The following is a 17301-nucleotide window of genomic DNA, read 5'->3' as shown; positions in this document are numbered from 1 at the left end:
CCTCCCTAAGGCCCCTCCTCATACCATCCACCCCAAAAAGGAACCCTTGTTGCAGATTCTGTCACCACAGATCGAGTGTTACTTATTTAGGAGCCGTCGATGGAATCATCCCGTAGTTGCTTCTTTTTACGTTGGTCTCCTTCCTGTTCAGCAGTGTAGGATGCGGTCAAGTGATGGCAGGCAGCAACGGCTCGTCTTGACGGCTCGTCTTGACCATGCCCAAACCCCAGCATTTACTCGTTGTAGGTTGCGCCTGCCTTGTTCCCAATTTAGGTCTTTCTGAAGAAAGCTGTTCTGGACATTTTATCACATCCTCGGACATTTCTTTGGGGTGGGAGTGTTAGGTCATAAAGTGCGTCACAGTCAGGATTTTGCTATAGTGCCTGTTTTATATTCAGTTGCCTCATATTTTTTATAGTACTTGGAACTGGCAGTTTTTTTAAAGTCATGTCTATCGGGCTATAATTTATAGTCAATAAAATCTACCAAACAAAACAAAAACCCTTTAGGCTGGGCTGTGCTGGCATATACCTTTAATCCCAGCATTTGGGAGACAGAGACAGGCAGATCTCTGTGAGTTCAAGGCCAGCCTGGTCTACCTTGAGAGTTCCAGGGTGGCCTTGCCCATTTGTATGTGTACGTACAAGTGCACACATGTGGGGTCCAGAGTAGGACATCAGGCGTCCTGATCTGTCACTTTGCCTTGTTCCTCTGAGACAAAAATCTGTCATTGAACCTAAGCCTGGAGCAGGTTTTGAGGCTCACAAGCACCAGTGACCTTCAGTCTCTACCCTCCCTCCACCCCCCAGTGCTGAGGTTATACCCAGGGGTTTTGTTTTTTTTTGAGAATGTTTCTCTGTGTAGCCCTGGCTGTCCTCGAACTTACTCTGTAGACCAGGCTGGCCTCCAACTCAGAAATGCACCTGCCTCCACCTCCTGAGTGCTGGGATTAAAGGTTTGCTCTGCTGCCCGGCTGCACCCAGCTTTTGTGGGTGCTGGGATCCAAACTCAGGTCCTTATACGTGTGCAGCACCCAAGCCATTCCCCAGCCCCTCCCCTACCTTCTCGCCGCTGAGTGGTAGGAATTCCTTCAGTGCTCTAGACACAGATTGTTTGTAGATCCGTGAGTTGTAGGTGCCTTTCCCTCCCTCTGACACTGCTTTGAGTTTTTTTTGGGGGGAGGCTGGTGAAATGACTCAGTGGGCAAAGGCACTTGCCTCCAAGCCTGATGACTTGAGTCCAGAACTCACAGTAGGAGAAAATTTACTCCATCAAGTTGTCTTCTGATGTATACACACTGTGTCATACATGGGCACATGCGCGTGTATATGAGCACACACAAACCCGAAATGAATAAATAAATGCAAAAACAACAAAAACTAAAAAAAGGACACCCTTTGCTGGACCCAGCTACTCACTGGCATGTTATCTGGGGCTGCTTTTGCACTATATAGAATGGCGAATTGTGATAGAGACCTGGTGACCTTCAGAACCTACAATATTTAGTGTCTGGTCTTTTACCAGAAATGTTGATTAATCCCATATTTATGTAATTATGTTAATGTTTTCTGACTGCAAAACAAATTATCATGACTTTAATGGCTTAAAAGAATATATACGTTAGCCAGTCTTGGTGGCGTGTACTTGTAATTCCAGTTTGGGGCCAGCCTGGGCTACATAGTGGGGGAATGGATACATTTCTTTATCACCTCACGTTTCCAATGGTTAAAGAGCTGATGACAGCCTAGCTCGATTCTCTTGCACAGGGTTGCATAAAACTGCCATCAAGTTATTGGCCGGGGCTGGGCCCCATCTGGAGGCTTGATTGGTTTCGGCATCCAAGCTAAGCCAGGTTGTTGGCAGAATGTCTTTCCTGTGGCTGTGAGAATGACGCTTCAGTTGCCCCCAGCTCCTTGGAAAGTATGGCCCTCTCTGTGGGAAGTTTACATGTACAGCTAGCTGGTCAGAGCCAAGAGGAGCGCAAGTGTGAGTCTGCTGGCAAGATGGGCGCTTATTAGATGAAATCCCGTGGATTCTGTTCCAGCACCTTCCTGTGGCCGAAGCAAGGCACAGGTCCTGCTCACACTGGCCCAAGGGCATTATGCAAAGGTAGGCAGGGATCATAAGGGCCACCCTGAGTCTGTCAACCACAGTAACCGAAGCATATCTGTGTCTAAGATGGCAGTTGTTTTTCTTTCATTTCTATCGTTGAAAACTATTTTTAAGCAAAATGGGGTCATTGTTGGGGTTTACTTTGTCACTGCCTCTATTCACTGCTGTCACAAATACAACACCTTCGCCGTCCAGACCCTGGCTGCCTTGTGTTCCAGTGTAAGAACGCACCGTGCTTTCTTAACTCGTTCCTGTTACTGAACTACCATCTTACCAGACTGCGGCGGAAGTGTCCCTGAGTGCCGGTGTCCTCTTGCTGCTTCAGCGTGATTCTCGTGCACGGAGTGGTCCCCAAGTGTCATGTCCTGAATGCTTTCTTCTCTTCTTTTCTCTTGCGTGTGTCTGCTGTAGATAAGAAGGCGGACTGCACTATCACCATGGCTGACTCGGATTTGCTGGCTCTGATGACTGGGAAAATGAATCCTCAGTCGGTAAGTACGATGTCACAGACGTATGTGAACAATAGCATCCTGTGTGTTAGAAGTGCCAGGGGAACCTGAGGTAGTCCCTGCACTTAGTGTGGTAAGAAACAGATTTCTGTGAAGTGCGTGCCGCACAAACATGAGAACCTGAGTTTGGATCGCCAGCACTCACGGAAAGAAGCTGGGCATAGCATGTACGTCTGTCATCTCAGTGCTGGGGAGGCAGAGACACACGGATCCTTGGAGCTCACAATGAGAGCTGTCTCGGAAAATAAGGTGGAGAGCAACCGCAGAAGACACCCAGTGTTGCCCTCTGCTCTTGGTGTATGTGCACACATACACACACACACACACACACACACACACACACACACACACACGCATGCGCACACACACACACACGCACACACGCACGTGCGCGCACACACACACACACCAAGCACAGCTGCTTAGATCCATGGTAAGGGCCAAGGTACTGTTCCTGGCTGTGGTCAGCCCACATGGAGGAAGGAACAGCCTCAGGAAAGGCTTAACATACAGAGTTAGCAAGGCTCGGTAGAAAGGGACACATTGAGGGAGCGAGAGGTGAACGTAAAAAGGGCCTTCTGTGTTCCTCTTGGTGCCCAAGCTCTTTTTGCCTAAACTCTGCTTCCCTGACAGACTTGCCTTTTCAAATCAGCTCCTCAAGGACCGACTGAGTTGTTGAGTACAGTTCCTCTTCTGGCTGAGCTGAGCACTTGTCCTGAGTCTGTCTCATCCCCGTTAGATCTCGAGTGCCACAGGAGACCAGACACATCTCGTGTTCTCGGGGTTTCTACAACAGTACAATGCCTGGTGGTTTTAGGTTGCTATCAACAGTTGTTAGATTAAAAAGTGTATTTATCTAAAATGTACACACGCCTCATATGGTTCCCCCTGGTCCCAGAGTTGTCAAGGAACCTTCTTTATCAACAGGGTCAAGAGGACTGGAGACAGCAAGCCTTCCATTAGCAGAAAAGAAACCCAAGACCTTCCCTCTATTCTGACTTCATTTTCTGTTGTTGTCTTAGCTGCTTCAGATCTTGTCTCTGGTATTCCCAGGTAACTGATGATGGACGACACTGAATCTGGCTCCCGCTCCTATTCCTGTCTAAATGGGTTTTCTTAGCAGCTAAGCTTGTCTCAGCAATGCCATGACTGAGCAGCATGCATCTGGGATGCTTCAGTGCAACGCACACCCTGGCGTTGACATCACCACCCGCAGTCCGCTCCAGAAACCTGGATGGGACAGGCCACCAGCACAGGAGCTGGCTGTCATCCCTCCCAGCTGCTGCGCCCGTTCTGTGCACACCACACAGCTCTGGCAGAGGCTCGTCCCTCACACATCCGATGTCCTTGTTCTCCTATAGTTTATCTATGAACAAGCATTTGAGGGGGCATGGTATCAGCTTACTTTCCTTCAGCACCTGTGAACACCCAGAGGAACTGAAGATTCAAGTAGCAGACCTTTCTGTTAATGTGCTAATGGCCTTTCCTGATGCTTGGTAGAGGATTTGACTGGGAATCATTAAATGCAGTGGAAATTCTAATTTCAGTGTTTGGCTGTAGTTGAAACAAAGCAGTGATCTGGCCAACAGAGAAGCACAAAGAATACTTAGGGCCAGATTAACATGGTCCTCAGGCTTGGATTCTCGTGGAGGACGCTCCTGCTTTCTCCATTATTTTCTCCTGTAGCTTTAAAAGGAGAAGGTGGTGCATTTCAGTTGTACAGCTGGTTTGTATTTTTAAATAACATATGTTAAATATATTGTGTTCTGAGACACCTGACCTTTAAGTCATCAGACAGGAGTTGTGCCATATAAAAAGGAAATATTTAGTTTGTCCCTACTGGGGGAATGGGAGTGTTGGTGATCCCTACCAGGGTGTGGAAAAACCCAGCAACGCTGCTTGCTTCTGAGACTCCCAGAAACCTTTCTCAGCCAGCTCTTCCTTATTTCAAAGACTCAGTTAAAACACTAAAGTCATAGTAGAAATCATGTATATTCCTCATTTTGCTACTTCTGAGTCTCCCTAGGATTTTGTTACACAGTAAATTTAGCAAATGTCATGTGATCTAATCCCCAGCCTTGTTAAATGGAACAGTTTGTGGCTCTGTCCTTCAGAGTGGCTGAGGCTTCTCACTGAGCCAGAGGAACAGAAATCCCACGTGAACAGGGGCTGTCCTCTGCAACGACCAGTCCTTTGGGGAAAGCTGAGCAGAGCCAATGGTGGAGTTTCCACCATCCACTGAATCCCAGGACTTTCCACCTGGGCTTGAGTGTGCTTTCTCTCCCAGCAATCTGTTGAAAATTTCATTTCATGTTTTAAGCCCAGTAATATTTTAAAGCAAATTCATCTAGTGTGGATCTGTTTTGCCTAGCATTTGAACAAGGTACACTACATTTGAGGTAGAGAGCCCCAACTTTTAAGAGGAGGGAATTTGGGAATTCCTTTCCATCTACATAAAGCTTGGCTGTTGGGAATTCTTCCTTTCAAGGGGTCTTGTTCTAAATCTGTCCCAGGAAGCTATGGTTTGTCTTTTGCAGAAAGTTAAGGACCTGATAGATGATCTCAGGCCTGAATAGTCTAGAAACACTAGCAAATGCTGAACCAACCCGCCAACTAACGAATGGTATTTTTTATCACTCACAGGCCTTCTTTCAAGGTAAACTGAAAATTGCTGGTAACATGGCTCTGGCGATGAAACTGCAGAACCTTCAGCTTCAGCCCGGCAAAGCCAAGCTGTGAAGAGCCCCCTCTGGCAACCTCAGAACACACGATGAGATGTAGATATCCACGTGGATATGTAGATATCCACGGCTCATTGTCAGGGCTTAGACTGACACTTCCTGGGTAGCATGAGGTAGATTTGTTGCTAAGTGGGTGTGGCCAATCGAGTTTTTCCTGAGCTGGGGGTGAATAGGGCCTCCCAGACTGCTGCTGCTGCTGCTGCTGCTTTGAGAACTTGAGTACAACTGTGCATGACAAAGCTACTATGTCAATGATGGTTTGGGGTAAATTCGCGTTTCAGAATAAAATTCAGACCGTAACCTAAAGACTGAAAACAAAGCTCTTGTTCTGCTTAGAAGTGTATTTAAGGATCATTGTGCGGGACACTTGGTGTGAGAGTTCCCTTGGGGGACTGGAGAAGAGACAGACTTCCATAGTTACCAGGAGTAGTGTCTCGCACTTAATTACCTGCATCAAGTTCTCACTAATAGTTCTTAAAATAAAATTCTGTACTAAGTTTAAAAAAAAAAGAAAAGAAAAGAAAAAACTTTGAAAATGTGCATTTCATGCCATCAGAAACAGTTCTTTTCTTCCCAGGTAAAATACAAGAATTATGGTCAGAGCTTAGGAGGGAATTTACAGCTGAACAGAGCTGTTTTTAAAATATTTTTTTAATGGGTATCTTTTAAAAAATCAGGGTACTAGAGCCATTGGATGCCATTGCTCAAAATAATAGAATAAGGTTTCTTCCGGAGACACAGGCTTCAATTCTAACTTCCTGTTAATAAGTTCATAAACTAAGTCTCACAATTCTCTTTTTCATACATTTGATTGTCTGCATTTATCTTTCTTCCTAGTTTTTCTGATTCTAATGCTCTTTGTTATAACTTAGGTTTGGATAAAAATAATGCTTTTGGAAGATTTAAAAAGAAAATTAAAATAGCTCTTCCTATCTCCGTTTTTATTGTGTATGTTCTTTTTGCCTGGGGCTCTCTAGTCTATGGAGCAAAGAAAACATTGGGGCCTTCGAACTCAGGTGTGACATGGACATGATCTACCAGTCGCTCTCACACAGTTGCTAGTTCTTAACTGGGGAGGTGGTACGTGTGGGAAGAACACTTGGCCAGGAGACTGCCTCTCTTAGGCAGGTGAATAACTGCTTGCCTGGGTGCTGTTTGCTGAGTTATTAGAAGAGAGATCTAAGTCTCCTGCTGGGCTGGTCTTCTCACTGGGAGCTCAGCTGCCCCCTGGATTGATTGATTGCTTTTTGAGAGGAGGTTTGAGACAAGGTCTTATTATGTAATTTTGGCTTGCCTGAACTCTCCATATAGCCCAATTGGTCTTGAACTTGTGGTAATCCTCCTGTCTCTGCCTCCCGAGTGTTGGGATCGTAGGTGTGTGACACCATGCCCAGCTGTAGGTCCAGCTTTTGTTGTTCCTTTATAAAGGAGGTCAGAGGTTAAAAAAAAAAAGTCAGGTTGCTCGATTCGTCCTGAATATTCGTGGTCCTTGTTAGTGTGGTCAGGACTTGCTCAGGTCCCTGAGACCATTAGCTTTCTGTGTTCTGTGACCAACAAGGCATTTGGTGATAGTACCTGAGGGTAAATTAAACCACGACAGGTTGACCTCAAGTCCCATAGATGGATTCAAGGAATAGACCCACTTCCTAATCAGAGTGGCTTCTTAACTCTGAGAAGAAAGACAAAGGAGGAAGTAAAATGCCTGATTTCTCTGTAGTTTGTGTTTGCCGCTCCCTTCCACCCTCTCTGATGACAAGAGGTCCTAGAAATGGGCTTCGGGCCGATCGTATGGGAACAGAAGGCACTACATCCAAACGGCGGCGGCACAGTGCAAGCTCCAGAGATGCTGGGGAGCTCCTCCCCCTCTTGTTCTCAGGGCAGTCAGGGAGGCAATCACAGAGATGAGGGATCATCACAGACTGACATGCTGGGCAGCAAGTGGTCAGGGGACGTGATAGAGGGCTGCAGGGACAGTCTCTGTGATGCCGTTAGAGACAGCTATGAGGAGGTCATGTTTAAGCTGAGGACAGAAGGTTGAGAAGGCTGGGAGTAAGTGAAGGGTGCTGAGTTAAAAGGTGGCTTGCTCTAAAACTTGCAAGGGGTCAGCGTGAGCAGACTGCAGTGAGTGGAAGGACAGGCCGGAGATGAGGGAAGGGCCGGGAGCCTCTTACCGTAGGTCTGGTTCATTCTGTAAGACATTGGTAAGGTATGTCGTTCTCTGCAGCCGCAGGGAGCTAAGACAGGGCTTCACATGCTTGTCACTCTGCTGCTGGCCACCTTGCCATCACGGCATAGGAAGAGAGAAAGGTAGTGTTCTTAAAGCTTTTGGTCACGTGTCTTTGTTCAGAGAAAGTCGTGTGCTCTCTTTGGCAGCACAGATACTAAATTGGAATGATCTAGAGATGATTAGCCTGGCCCCTGGCACAAATGTACAAATTTGTGAAGTGTTTCATGTTTTTAAACCTACAGATCTGTTTGGTACTTTTAAACTGTTGGATACTTGCGATCAAAGTTTTTACTAGGATACTGAATAAATTTAGTCTTATTAGAATAGAAAACAAGAAAGTCATGTGTCACGCCTAGCTTCAAAATTCCACATGGACCAGGAGAGGATGGAGGTGGGGTGTCTGTGACCAGATGGTGCTCTCCAGAACAGGGACTGAAGGCAGGGCACTGCCATGGCTTCCGCTTCCACCCTCACGCCTGTGTGACAACCTTCTGAGCAAAGTGGCTGTCTAAATGCAAACGGATGGTGCTCTCTACCAAGGCGTCTGTCAGTCATGGAGACAGATGTGGAGAGGAGGTAGAGCTAGAGCTAACTGGCACAAGGTGGCAACTAGATACAGAGGTGAGACTAACTGCCGGTGACTAGCTACTCCCAGGGCGGACCCTAGCTGGACCACAGCGAAACCTGAAGCAGGAGCGTTTGAAACACTTATCTTTGGAACTTGAGTCTGGGTACCCAAGAAATACCAGGTAGAAATATTCGGGAAGGTGTTGAGCTGACAAGATGAGGTCAGCTGAGTTATTCGGAGACACATTTGGATTCTGTTAACAAAAGGATTGAGTTTAAAGTTGCAGGAATGGGTGGTATTGTGTGGAGCTGGGGATTAGGGTTTGGGTTAGCCTTGGGTAAAACAGAGGTCAAGTAGACAGAGAGGTAGATGGAAAATTCCAGAAGAGAGCACAGCCAAAATTGGGAAGGGTCAGTGAGGTCCAGTAGTTTGATGTCTGACAGAATTTGGCAACATGGCGATCATTGGTAACCAAAATAAAATTGGTTCAATGGCATAGTAGGGATGAAGGCTAGACTGGAATTGGTTTTGTAAAATTCAGTGACATAAGATGAGAGTTCTCTTGGGAAGTAGTACACTTGGTTCCCAAGAATTCACACTGCGCAGGCACGTTTTTTTGTATACTGAAGTCCAACCCAGGTGGGGTTGCTCATACTGTTCTCTGTGTCACCCCTGGTCACTCAGCCCCTGTCCCCATACACACTTTGAAAACTCAGATTTCATCCTTTCAGGAAGTTGTCCCCATGAGTCACAAAAGGGAACTAATCACTCCCTCATGGTAATGTGTTCCTGTCTCCCACCAGAAAGCTCGTTAGGGGCAAAATCTGCTTCTCGTGCATCTAGTGTGATGCCCCCTTCCCCAGTCTTGACTGTCACTGATTGACCGAATGGAAGAAAGAAGGGAAGGGAGAGAGGGAGGGAGGAAGCTAACTCACCAACAGTTTCAACAGAAGGGCATGTCTGAGGGTGGAAACCTAGTCACAAAATCGTAGTCTGTTAAAATGGACCATCTGTTAACCCTAATGACGAAAGCAAACATTAGGGATTCTTCCTTAGCCTGACTTGTCCTGATCTTTGAAAACATTTGGAATCTCCTAAGTCTTTCAACCAAAAACAGAATCCTGAATTAAGTAGTAAGAAAGATCAGTTTATTAGCGCTTTTGGGGGTAAAAGTGGCAGCCCCAGGGCTGTCGATGCATTAATCATTAGCCTCGCTGTTTGCTCCAGATGACTTCACATAGATTCCTACCATCTGCATTGGATAAGCAGAGGAACAATGGAAAATCTGGGTAGGAAGAGGCTGGAGGCAGAGAGGCCTCTGGGCTGAGACACTGGTACCTGACCAGGCAGTCTCTGCCTCCTGTAAGCCAAGTTAGCATAAGGCATTCAAGTTATGCTGGCTTTCAGTTTCTTTCTTTACAAAGAAGAAACCAGGTCCCTTAGACTGCAAATATCTTGAATGTTCTAGAAACTCATCTCATCTCTAGTGTCAGTATAGTATCCATTAGAGGTAAGCCAATAGTAATTTGTTTTTAAGGCCAATTAAAACAAAACAAAACAAAAAACTTTAAACCAGAGTTACAAGCAATTGTGAGCCACTGGATGTGGGTGCTGGGAACTGAACCCAGGTCCTCTGCAAAAGCAGTATAAGTTCTTAACCATTGGGCCACCTCTCCAGCCCCAATAACTATTTCTTGAAGTGATGAAGATTAGATAGTAATTAAAGTTTTTGTTTGTTTGTTTGAGACAGTCTCCTGTAGCCCAGGCTAGCTCTAACTCACTGTGTAGCTGAGGATGACCTCGAACTCCTGATCTTCCTGCCTCCACAGCCCAGATGCTGGGATTACAAACAGGTATGTACCACCACATCCAGCTTAAGAGCTCTCTTTAGAATGTGAAATACTTCGTAAAAGGTAGTTCCTAAGTGTTCTGGTTTTCTCTGTGTGTGTGTCACCTTAAAGGAATAAAACAGGAACATAAAGCCGTAGCTAATGATGTTCTCTTCTGAGACTTGTAGACATTTAGAGGAGCATAGTATTGTGGGAAACTTAGGGGTCTGTCAGTGTGGCAGTTCACAGCTTTATGACCTTGAGCTAATAGTAAGTGAAGATCCAGTTTGACCTTCTGTAAGGAGAAGAGATAGAATGGTTAAGAGCGCCTGCTGTTTACAGAGGATCCAAGCTCAGTTCCTAGCACCTATGTCTGGTGGCTGGTAACTGCCTGTAGCTCCAGCTCCAGAGGATCTGACACTCTCTTCTGACCTCTTAGGGTATGTGCACACATGTGGCATTCACTCACACAGACATATGCACAAATGAAAACAATAATACATTTCTTTTAGAAAAAGTTGAGGGGCTGGAGAGCTGGCTCAGCCATTAAGAGTACTTGTTGCTCTAGGAAAGGACCTGGATTCAGTTCCCAACACCCACACAGTGGCTCAGAACCATCCTTAACTCCAGTTCTAGGGGATCCAACACCTTCTTCTGACCTCTGCAGGCACAAGGCACACGTGGTTCATATACATACATGTAGGCAACACACACACACACACACACTTTTTTTTTTAAGTTGGAGTTAAAAGCACCTGCTGCTCTACCGGAGGACCCACGTTTGGAACCCAGCACCCATGTTGGGTGGCTTCCAGTTCCTGGGGATCCAGTGCTGCCTTCCGGCCTCCTTGGCTACCCATACACACGTGACACGCGCATACAGATAATAAATCTTGAAGTGATTGTGCCTGACCTAGGTGTGTGAGGCTAGTAGCTGTAAAATGTCAAGTGTACGTTAGCACTCAGTAGATCGTTGTAAGGTTATTTGAGAAAGGTTTCTTTATATGAAGAAATTACTGGTTTGGGATATTCTGAGAATTCTCTGAGTTCAGATAACCAGTTAGGTTTAGGATTGAGAGCAGTTTGCTTTTATTGACCATATGTATTCTTGTATTCTTACATTTTCCTTTAGAACCATCTTTTTTTTTTTTTTTTTTTTTTTTTTAAGATAGGGTCTTTCTATGTAGTCCTGGCTGTTCTGGAACTTTCTATGTAGACCAGGCTAGCTTTAAACTCTTTAAATCCCAAGTGCTGGGATTAAAGGCATGCATCACCAAGCCTGACTAAGAACCATTAAAATGTAATTGCCTCTATAACTAAAGAGTAACTAAATGAACAGATATAGAATTATTTGGTATGACATTCAGAGGCTTAGCTTTTGCCAAATGTTGCAGTTCTAGTTGACCTATGCAACAGCTGCTTTCTGAACATAACAACGTCCACAGATACTGTTGACCAGAGAAGAAATCAGCCAGGCTGTGCCTCCATGTAGTCCATGGGTCAGACCCACACTGGTAAGAGTTAGGGGTTTGTACTAAACAGCCGAAGAGGGGCCTGAAAGATTTATGGGCTGTAGGAACCACAGCCAAGTCTGGCCAAATTTTAGAGTTTTTCTCAATAGAGAGTTACAAAATCTTCTGGAATGGTCCAATCTTAGATGTGTCTGGAGACCGCTGCAACAAACAACTCTTTAATTCTTGGTAAGAGCAGAGAATATTGGGCTAGATTTCTGGCCCTTGAGAAGTGTGGAGTCTGATTCCATCTGGCTGGATGTTTTATCTGGTATGGGATTTTAGCCAGACTTCTTGAAGAACTATTTAAAAAAAGAGAGAGAGGGAGAAAGAAAGAAAGAAAATCCAAAACTTACTGCCCAAAGTGGAGGTCATATAAGTTAGTTCTCGTAAGTCTTCACTGCCAATATTCATGTTACTATTTCCAGCAGTGTGTAGACATGGCAAATGTCTGACTTACAGTTGCTGCATTTATGGCCATAACGTTCATTATGGACAGTTAAGTAAGGGCAGTTAATTATACTGTGCTGTTTATTTAAATTGCAGGCAAAGGGACTGGGGATGTAGCCTAATGGTAGGATGCTTTCCTAGTATGTGCAAGGCCCTGGGTTTGATCACACCACTGCAAAAAAAATTAAAATAAAAAAAAAACAGATTGGACTGAAGAGATGGTTCAGTGGTTAAGGTTGTGGGCTAAAGCAAGAATCCACAGAAGCCTGGGATCACCCTTTATTAAAGGATGAAACGGAAATAATACATTCACGAACACAGAATGAAGCGGCACCTCTGCCTCTTTGTCCACCAGGGAAGGATGGGGAAAGTTCTGGACCTGGTCACCAAGCTGTGGCATCAGGAAACCTTCTACGTCCAAGAGAAGAGTGGGATCTTCCTCAGTGCTTATGGGGTCATGTACACAGAGAAGACCACACCCATAGGACTAGTCACTCCAATACCATTGGCTAAAAGGATCAAATTCCCACAACAGTGGGCTGCTCTTATAGAGGAACTGAGTTCGGTTCCCAGCACCACCATCAGGCGGATCTCAATTGTCTGTAATTCCAGCCCCAGGGAGATCCAGTGTCTCCAGCTTTCTTGGACACCTGCACTCATGTGCACATACCATCCCCCCTCCAAAAAAAAAAAAAAAAAACACCAAAAAACCACACATACAAATAATTAAAATTTAATCTTTAAAGAAAACGGTTACATAAGTTAAAGCCAGACAAGTAAGTACTAATCAACTACCCAATGTTAACCTTTTTTTTCCAAGTTATTTTATAATTCACTTTTTAGAATATGACACCTGTAGTATGAAAGACACAGGTCTGTTCAAGATACTTCATTGGGATGGAAATAAACGGACATAGAGATACTGTAATGAATGGCTGGCTGACTTAGGCAGCTCTAAGAAGCCTTAGGTTTGGTGAGATGATTCCCAAGGGCAGGGTGTGATACCAGCTCACAAACGTGAGCAAAGGAAAGACCAAGGAGGGTGGAAGCTTGCTTAGCTATTACGAGTGAAAGGAAGAAATACAGGATGAGAAGAAATCTCTGGTTGAAACAGTTGAGGGCTGGAGAGTTGGCTCAGCGATTAAGAGCATTTGTGGCTCTTCCAGAGGACCCTGGTTCAATTCCCAGCACCCACATGGTGGCTCACAACCATCTGTAACTCCAGTGGCAGGGGATCAGACACCCTGGACACCAGCTACATACACGCTACACACATACAGCAGGTCAGAAACTCATAAATTAGTAAAATGAATAAATACTTGTTTAAAAAGAAAAAAATCAGTTGAACTTGGCAATAAAAACTGGTAGTGAGTGGACTAGAGGCACCAAGCACAGAGGTAGGTGTCTCACCCCTGAGGACATCCAATGTGAGACAGATCTTAGGGATGCCTGAAGGATTGTCTGATGGAGAACAAGCCCTTTCACTGGCGGCTGTTTTTGAGGACTTCTTTTAAAATACTTCTGTGTGCCAGAAAGACTTGTTCCTCTCCTTTACTTTTTATACTTGCTCATAATTTTGGAAGAAATTGAAACTTCAAAAGCTTTCAAGTTTTCAGTGTGAAAGCAGCCCGAGGTATGTTGCTGTATGTACTAGGCTCTCTGACTGAATGGCTGCTGCACAAGATTCTTACTGGTCTGGAACCTGAAGACCCAAGACTGAATTCTACCTCCAGCCCTCATTAGCAGGGTGCTCTGGGCAAGTTTCATTTCCTCCCTGGGCATGGGTTTCCTGAAGTAAGGGGTAGATAATACCACATGGTTCAGGATGTCTGGTTGGTTGTCCTGGCTACCTTGCTCGGGTCTTACAAGCTGAGTTACTGTGGCCCTGAGCTGCTATGAGGAGACCACCAGAGAATCTGCTGGTGTGATGGGTGAGGATTTCAGCAGAGCTCAGCTCTGTGCTGCCACAGGCCCGAAGGCCCTTGTCGGTGGCTGGGAGTGTTGCAGCTTCTAGACTGTCTCCTTCCCTGACTCACAGCTCCTTCATCTTTAAAGCTAGTGGAAGCCTCACATGCCACATCTTTTTGAAGGCCCCTTCTGTTTCATTTCTCCTGTCTCAAGTCTGCAAAATGTCTCAGCATGGATAGATAAGTTTACATGACAAAATTAAGAAAATCCACAACCTTGGGCTGGAGATTTGGGTAATGTTTGAGGCCCTGAGTTCAATCCCCAGCAGTAGCCCTCTCCCCAAAGAAAATGTCCACAGGCTTTATTACATCTGCAAAGCCCTTTGTGTCATGTATTTTCAAGTTGTGGAGGGTAAGGGGTGGGCATTCTGGTGTGTGTGTATGTTGGAGGGTGGTATGTGACATTCTACCTGGGACCTCGCCCAACATGACTTAAGGTTCTTGCCCTGGAGGGCTCAACCCAGTGAAGGACATTAAAAATACACAAATCCAATAAAAGCTTGTGTGAAATGTAATAGGAGTCCAGACCTCTTTGTACAGGATTTGGCCTGTGGTTTTCCCATCATTCTCTGCTTCCTTGCTGAGTTTTGTCTTTGTGTGTGCTCATGTGCACATGTGTGCACATGTCCTTGGAGGCCAGAAGTATAATCCAGGTGTCTTTCTCAATTGCTCTCCACTTTGGTTTTTGATACAGGGTCCCTCAAGATGACTGTATTTGGCAAGACTGGCTGGCCAGTGAGCTGGGATTGGCCTGTCTTTAGCCCCACAATATTGGGGTGCCTTACAGGCATGTGCTGCCATGACTGGCTTTCACATTGGTGCTGGGGATCCAAACTTTAGGTCCTCAGGCTTGCACACAAACACTTTACCGACTGATCTGTGTCTCTAGTCTTTCTATATTTTGAGACAAGCTTGCTCTCTCTCTGGGAGCCTCGAATTCACCAATTAAGCTAGACTAGCTGCCCGAAGGCCCCAGGGATCCTGTCTCTACTCCGCCCCCACTCCAATTTCTGAGTGCATGCCACTGTACTCAACTTTTTTTGGGTGGGTGCTTGAAATTGAACTCAGGTCTTCATGTGAGCACTTGACCAACTGAGCCGTCTCCCCCACCCCAAGTCTTGGCCTCTGTCCAGAGCCTTCTGTCAGGTGTGATGGTTGCAGGCCTTTAGGCTCACTGACTTGAGAAGTCATAGGCAAGCAGACCACTGGTTCAAGATGGGCAACTTGATGACACCCTGTATCAAAATTTCACAAAAATTAAAAAGAGGGCTGAGGGTAGGGCTTAGCAGTAGATCATTTGCCCAGTGTGCACACTGCCCTAAATTTAATCCCCAGCACTAATGAAAACAACAATAAAAAACTTTCAGACAGACTCCATAGCCCCAAACAGCACTGATTTAATTCAGCCCCTTCTGTTGCTCAGTGTTCAGGATTCTGCTACTGGATAAGGAACGGCCTCGAGTCCTGAGCTCAAGGTAGAGGGGATTCTTTTCTTCTCTGGTTGATAAAGTCTAATAAATAGCTTGACTCTGCTTTTCACCATCAACCCCTCTAGCGCCTTCCTGTCCTTCAGCCCTCGCTCCGTGTCTCACGTGCCTTGTTTTTCTCCCTCTTAGATGTTGTTTCCTTCCGTTTCTAATTAGCAGGCACTTGGGCTGGCCGTGCAGGAGTTTATTTCTCGACACTTGTCTTTAAAATCTTTGTGTATACCTGTGTTACTAGTGTGTTAATACAAGCATGGGGGGCTGAAATGTGAATGTGTGGGGGGGTCAGGATAACCTCCAGAGTCAGTCCTCACCTTGTACCTCGTTGAGACAGTTTTTGGGGATTCTCCTGTCCCCACTTCCCATCTGGTTGGAGTGCACAGGAATTACAGACATATGCGCTACAGTGTCTGGCTTTCCCATGGCTTCTGGGGATTCGAACTCAGGTCATTGGGCTTGTGTGGCAAGGGCTTTACCCACTGAGGCATCTCTCCAACCCTCCACCCCACCACTTTTTGAGACAGAACTTCACCATGTAGCCCAGCTGTCTCAAGCTTGCTGTCTTCCTGCCCCAGCCCCTAAGTCCTGGGGTTACTCATGCTCCATGACACTGGCCTTTGCATTTCTATTGGACATCTCTTGGAGTTCAGTCAGGACTGGGTAACAGTCTTGTAAAAACAGCTATTATTTATGGAGTACTTACCACGAGTCCAGTGCTGTGCAGCATCCTGGATTTCTCTGTAACGTAGACAGTTTGATGTATAGCCATTTCTTTTCCTTGGGGCCCAGGTCTCCATCCAAACCCTGTACTTGACATCATGTACTGTAGTGATCTCAAACCAAACAGATGCTGACACCGAGAAGCAGTGTGAAGGAGCTGAAGCCACCCTGGTAGCCTCAGCGGTGCCTCATGCCTTCTGAAAGCCAGAGGACTTGCTTCTGCAGCGGGATCGGCTCCCTTTTCTACCCGAGACACTCATGATTCCTCCAGACCGGGCCTCTGTAATGCGGCTTGTATCTTCAGCACCACACAGACACAAAACACGTGTGGGCACTGGCTTGGCAGAGCTAGTTTTGATAGTAGGGAAGTGAGTGTCTGGTGTTCCAAGTGCCTGGCCCTTCCCGGTATAGCCTAGGGTCCCTTCCCCACAGGGCTGGGAGGGCAGGAGATTTAAGGACAGGGCTTGACACTTTGCTAGCACTCAGTATGTGCTGACTCTCCTTGTTCTAGAAGATGTTGGGTCATGGGTAATCAGGCCAATAGATTCCAGTTCTTTCAGCTCCGCTTGAATCTAGGCCCTGTCCAGAAAACACGAGATGCATCTCTGTTGGGCCCTGTCCAATCCTGTGAATCATACCAACTTTCAAGTTTGAGCTCAGAGAGGACTGGAATTTGAGGCCAAAGAAGGCAAAATATTTCCCTTTCTCATTCTTGTTAAGTTCTTCAGTGATGGGTAATGGAAACAGATGGTTGTGGGTTCAAATCCAGGTTCTATCCTTACCCACTCACCAATCTGCCTGTTCGCATCACAGAGGGTTGTTGAGATGGGTAGATGGACCCGAATGCCCAGCTCTGAGTGGTCATGTTAGTTACACAGTCTGGCAGTGGCCATGCCCTTTACTTGTTAGAGAAATAGTCTCCTTTGCAGGGCTGTAGGGATTAGAGACTAACGCAGGGAGGTAGAAACAGAATGCCCGGCAGCGCAAGAGCGAAAGGTCTGGAGCCACTTTACCAGAGCCTTTCAGGGTCTTGGCAGTTTAGGTGGCCAAGTGGTCCCACGTTTGATTTATTAACTTCATCCTTCTCAGAGAGCCAGGTGAGTCCTGCTCAGCGGCTGGAGCACGTCTGAAAGGTTTGTTTCACAGCGGAGGTTCCAAGCAGCACCCAAACCCATCCCACCGC

At 46.0% G+C, this 17301-nt stretch overlaps 1 protein-coding gene and 1 non-coding gene across 2 annotated transcripts in view; both read left to right on the top strand.

Moving 5' to 3' along the window:
- Nucleotides 1–5668, top strand: part of Scp2 (sterol carrier protein 2) — a 90487-nt gene extending 84819 nt beyond the window's left edge. The window contains exons 15-16 of the mRNA XM_059254665.1: nt 2524–2603; nt 5265–5668. Of these exons, the coding sequence (XP_059110648.1) occupies nt 2524–2603; nt 5265–5360 (176 nt within the window). The 3' untranslated portion in view covers nt 5361–5668. The remainder of the gene's footprint in view (nt 1–2523; nt 2604–5264) is intronic.
- A 2051-nt stretch (nt 5669–7719) lies between these two features.
- LOC131905400 (U6 spliceosomal RNA) lies at nt 7720–7821 on the top strand. Its single transcript, XR_009377916.1, has one exon. It is a non-coding gene; the product is annotated as a U6 spliceosomal RNA (small nuclear RNA).
- The last annotated feature ends 9480 nt before the right edge of the window (nt 7822–17301 follow it).

This window comes from Peromyscus eremicus, chromosome 2, assembly GCF_949786415.1.
Source record: "Peromyscus eremicus chromosome 2, PerEre_H2_v1, whole genome shotgun sequence".
Classification (NCBI taxonomy): Eukaryota; Metazoa; Chordata; class Mammalia; order Rodentia; family Cricetidae; genus Peromyscus; species Peromyscus eremicus.
The sequence above is the reverse complement of the archived record's forward strand: the minus strand, read 5'-3'. Positions and strand labels throughout refer to the sequence as shown.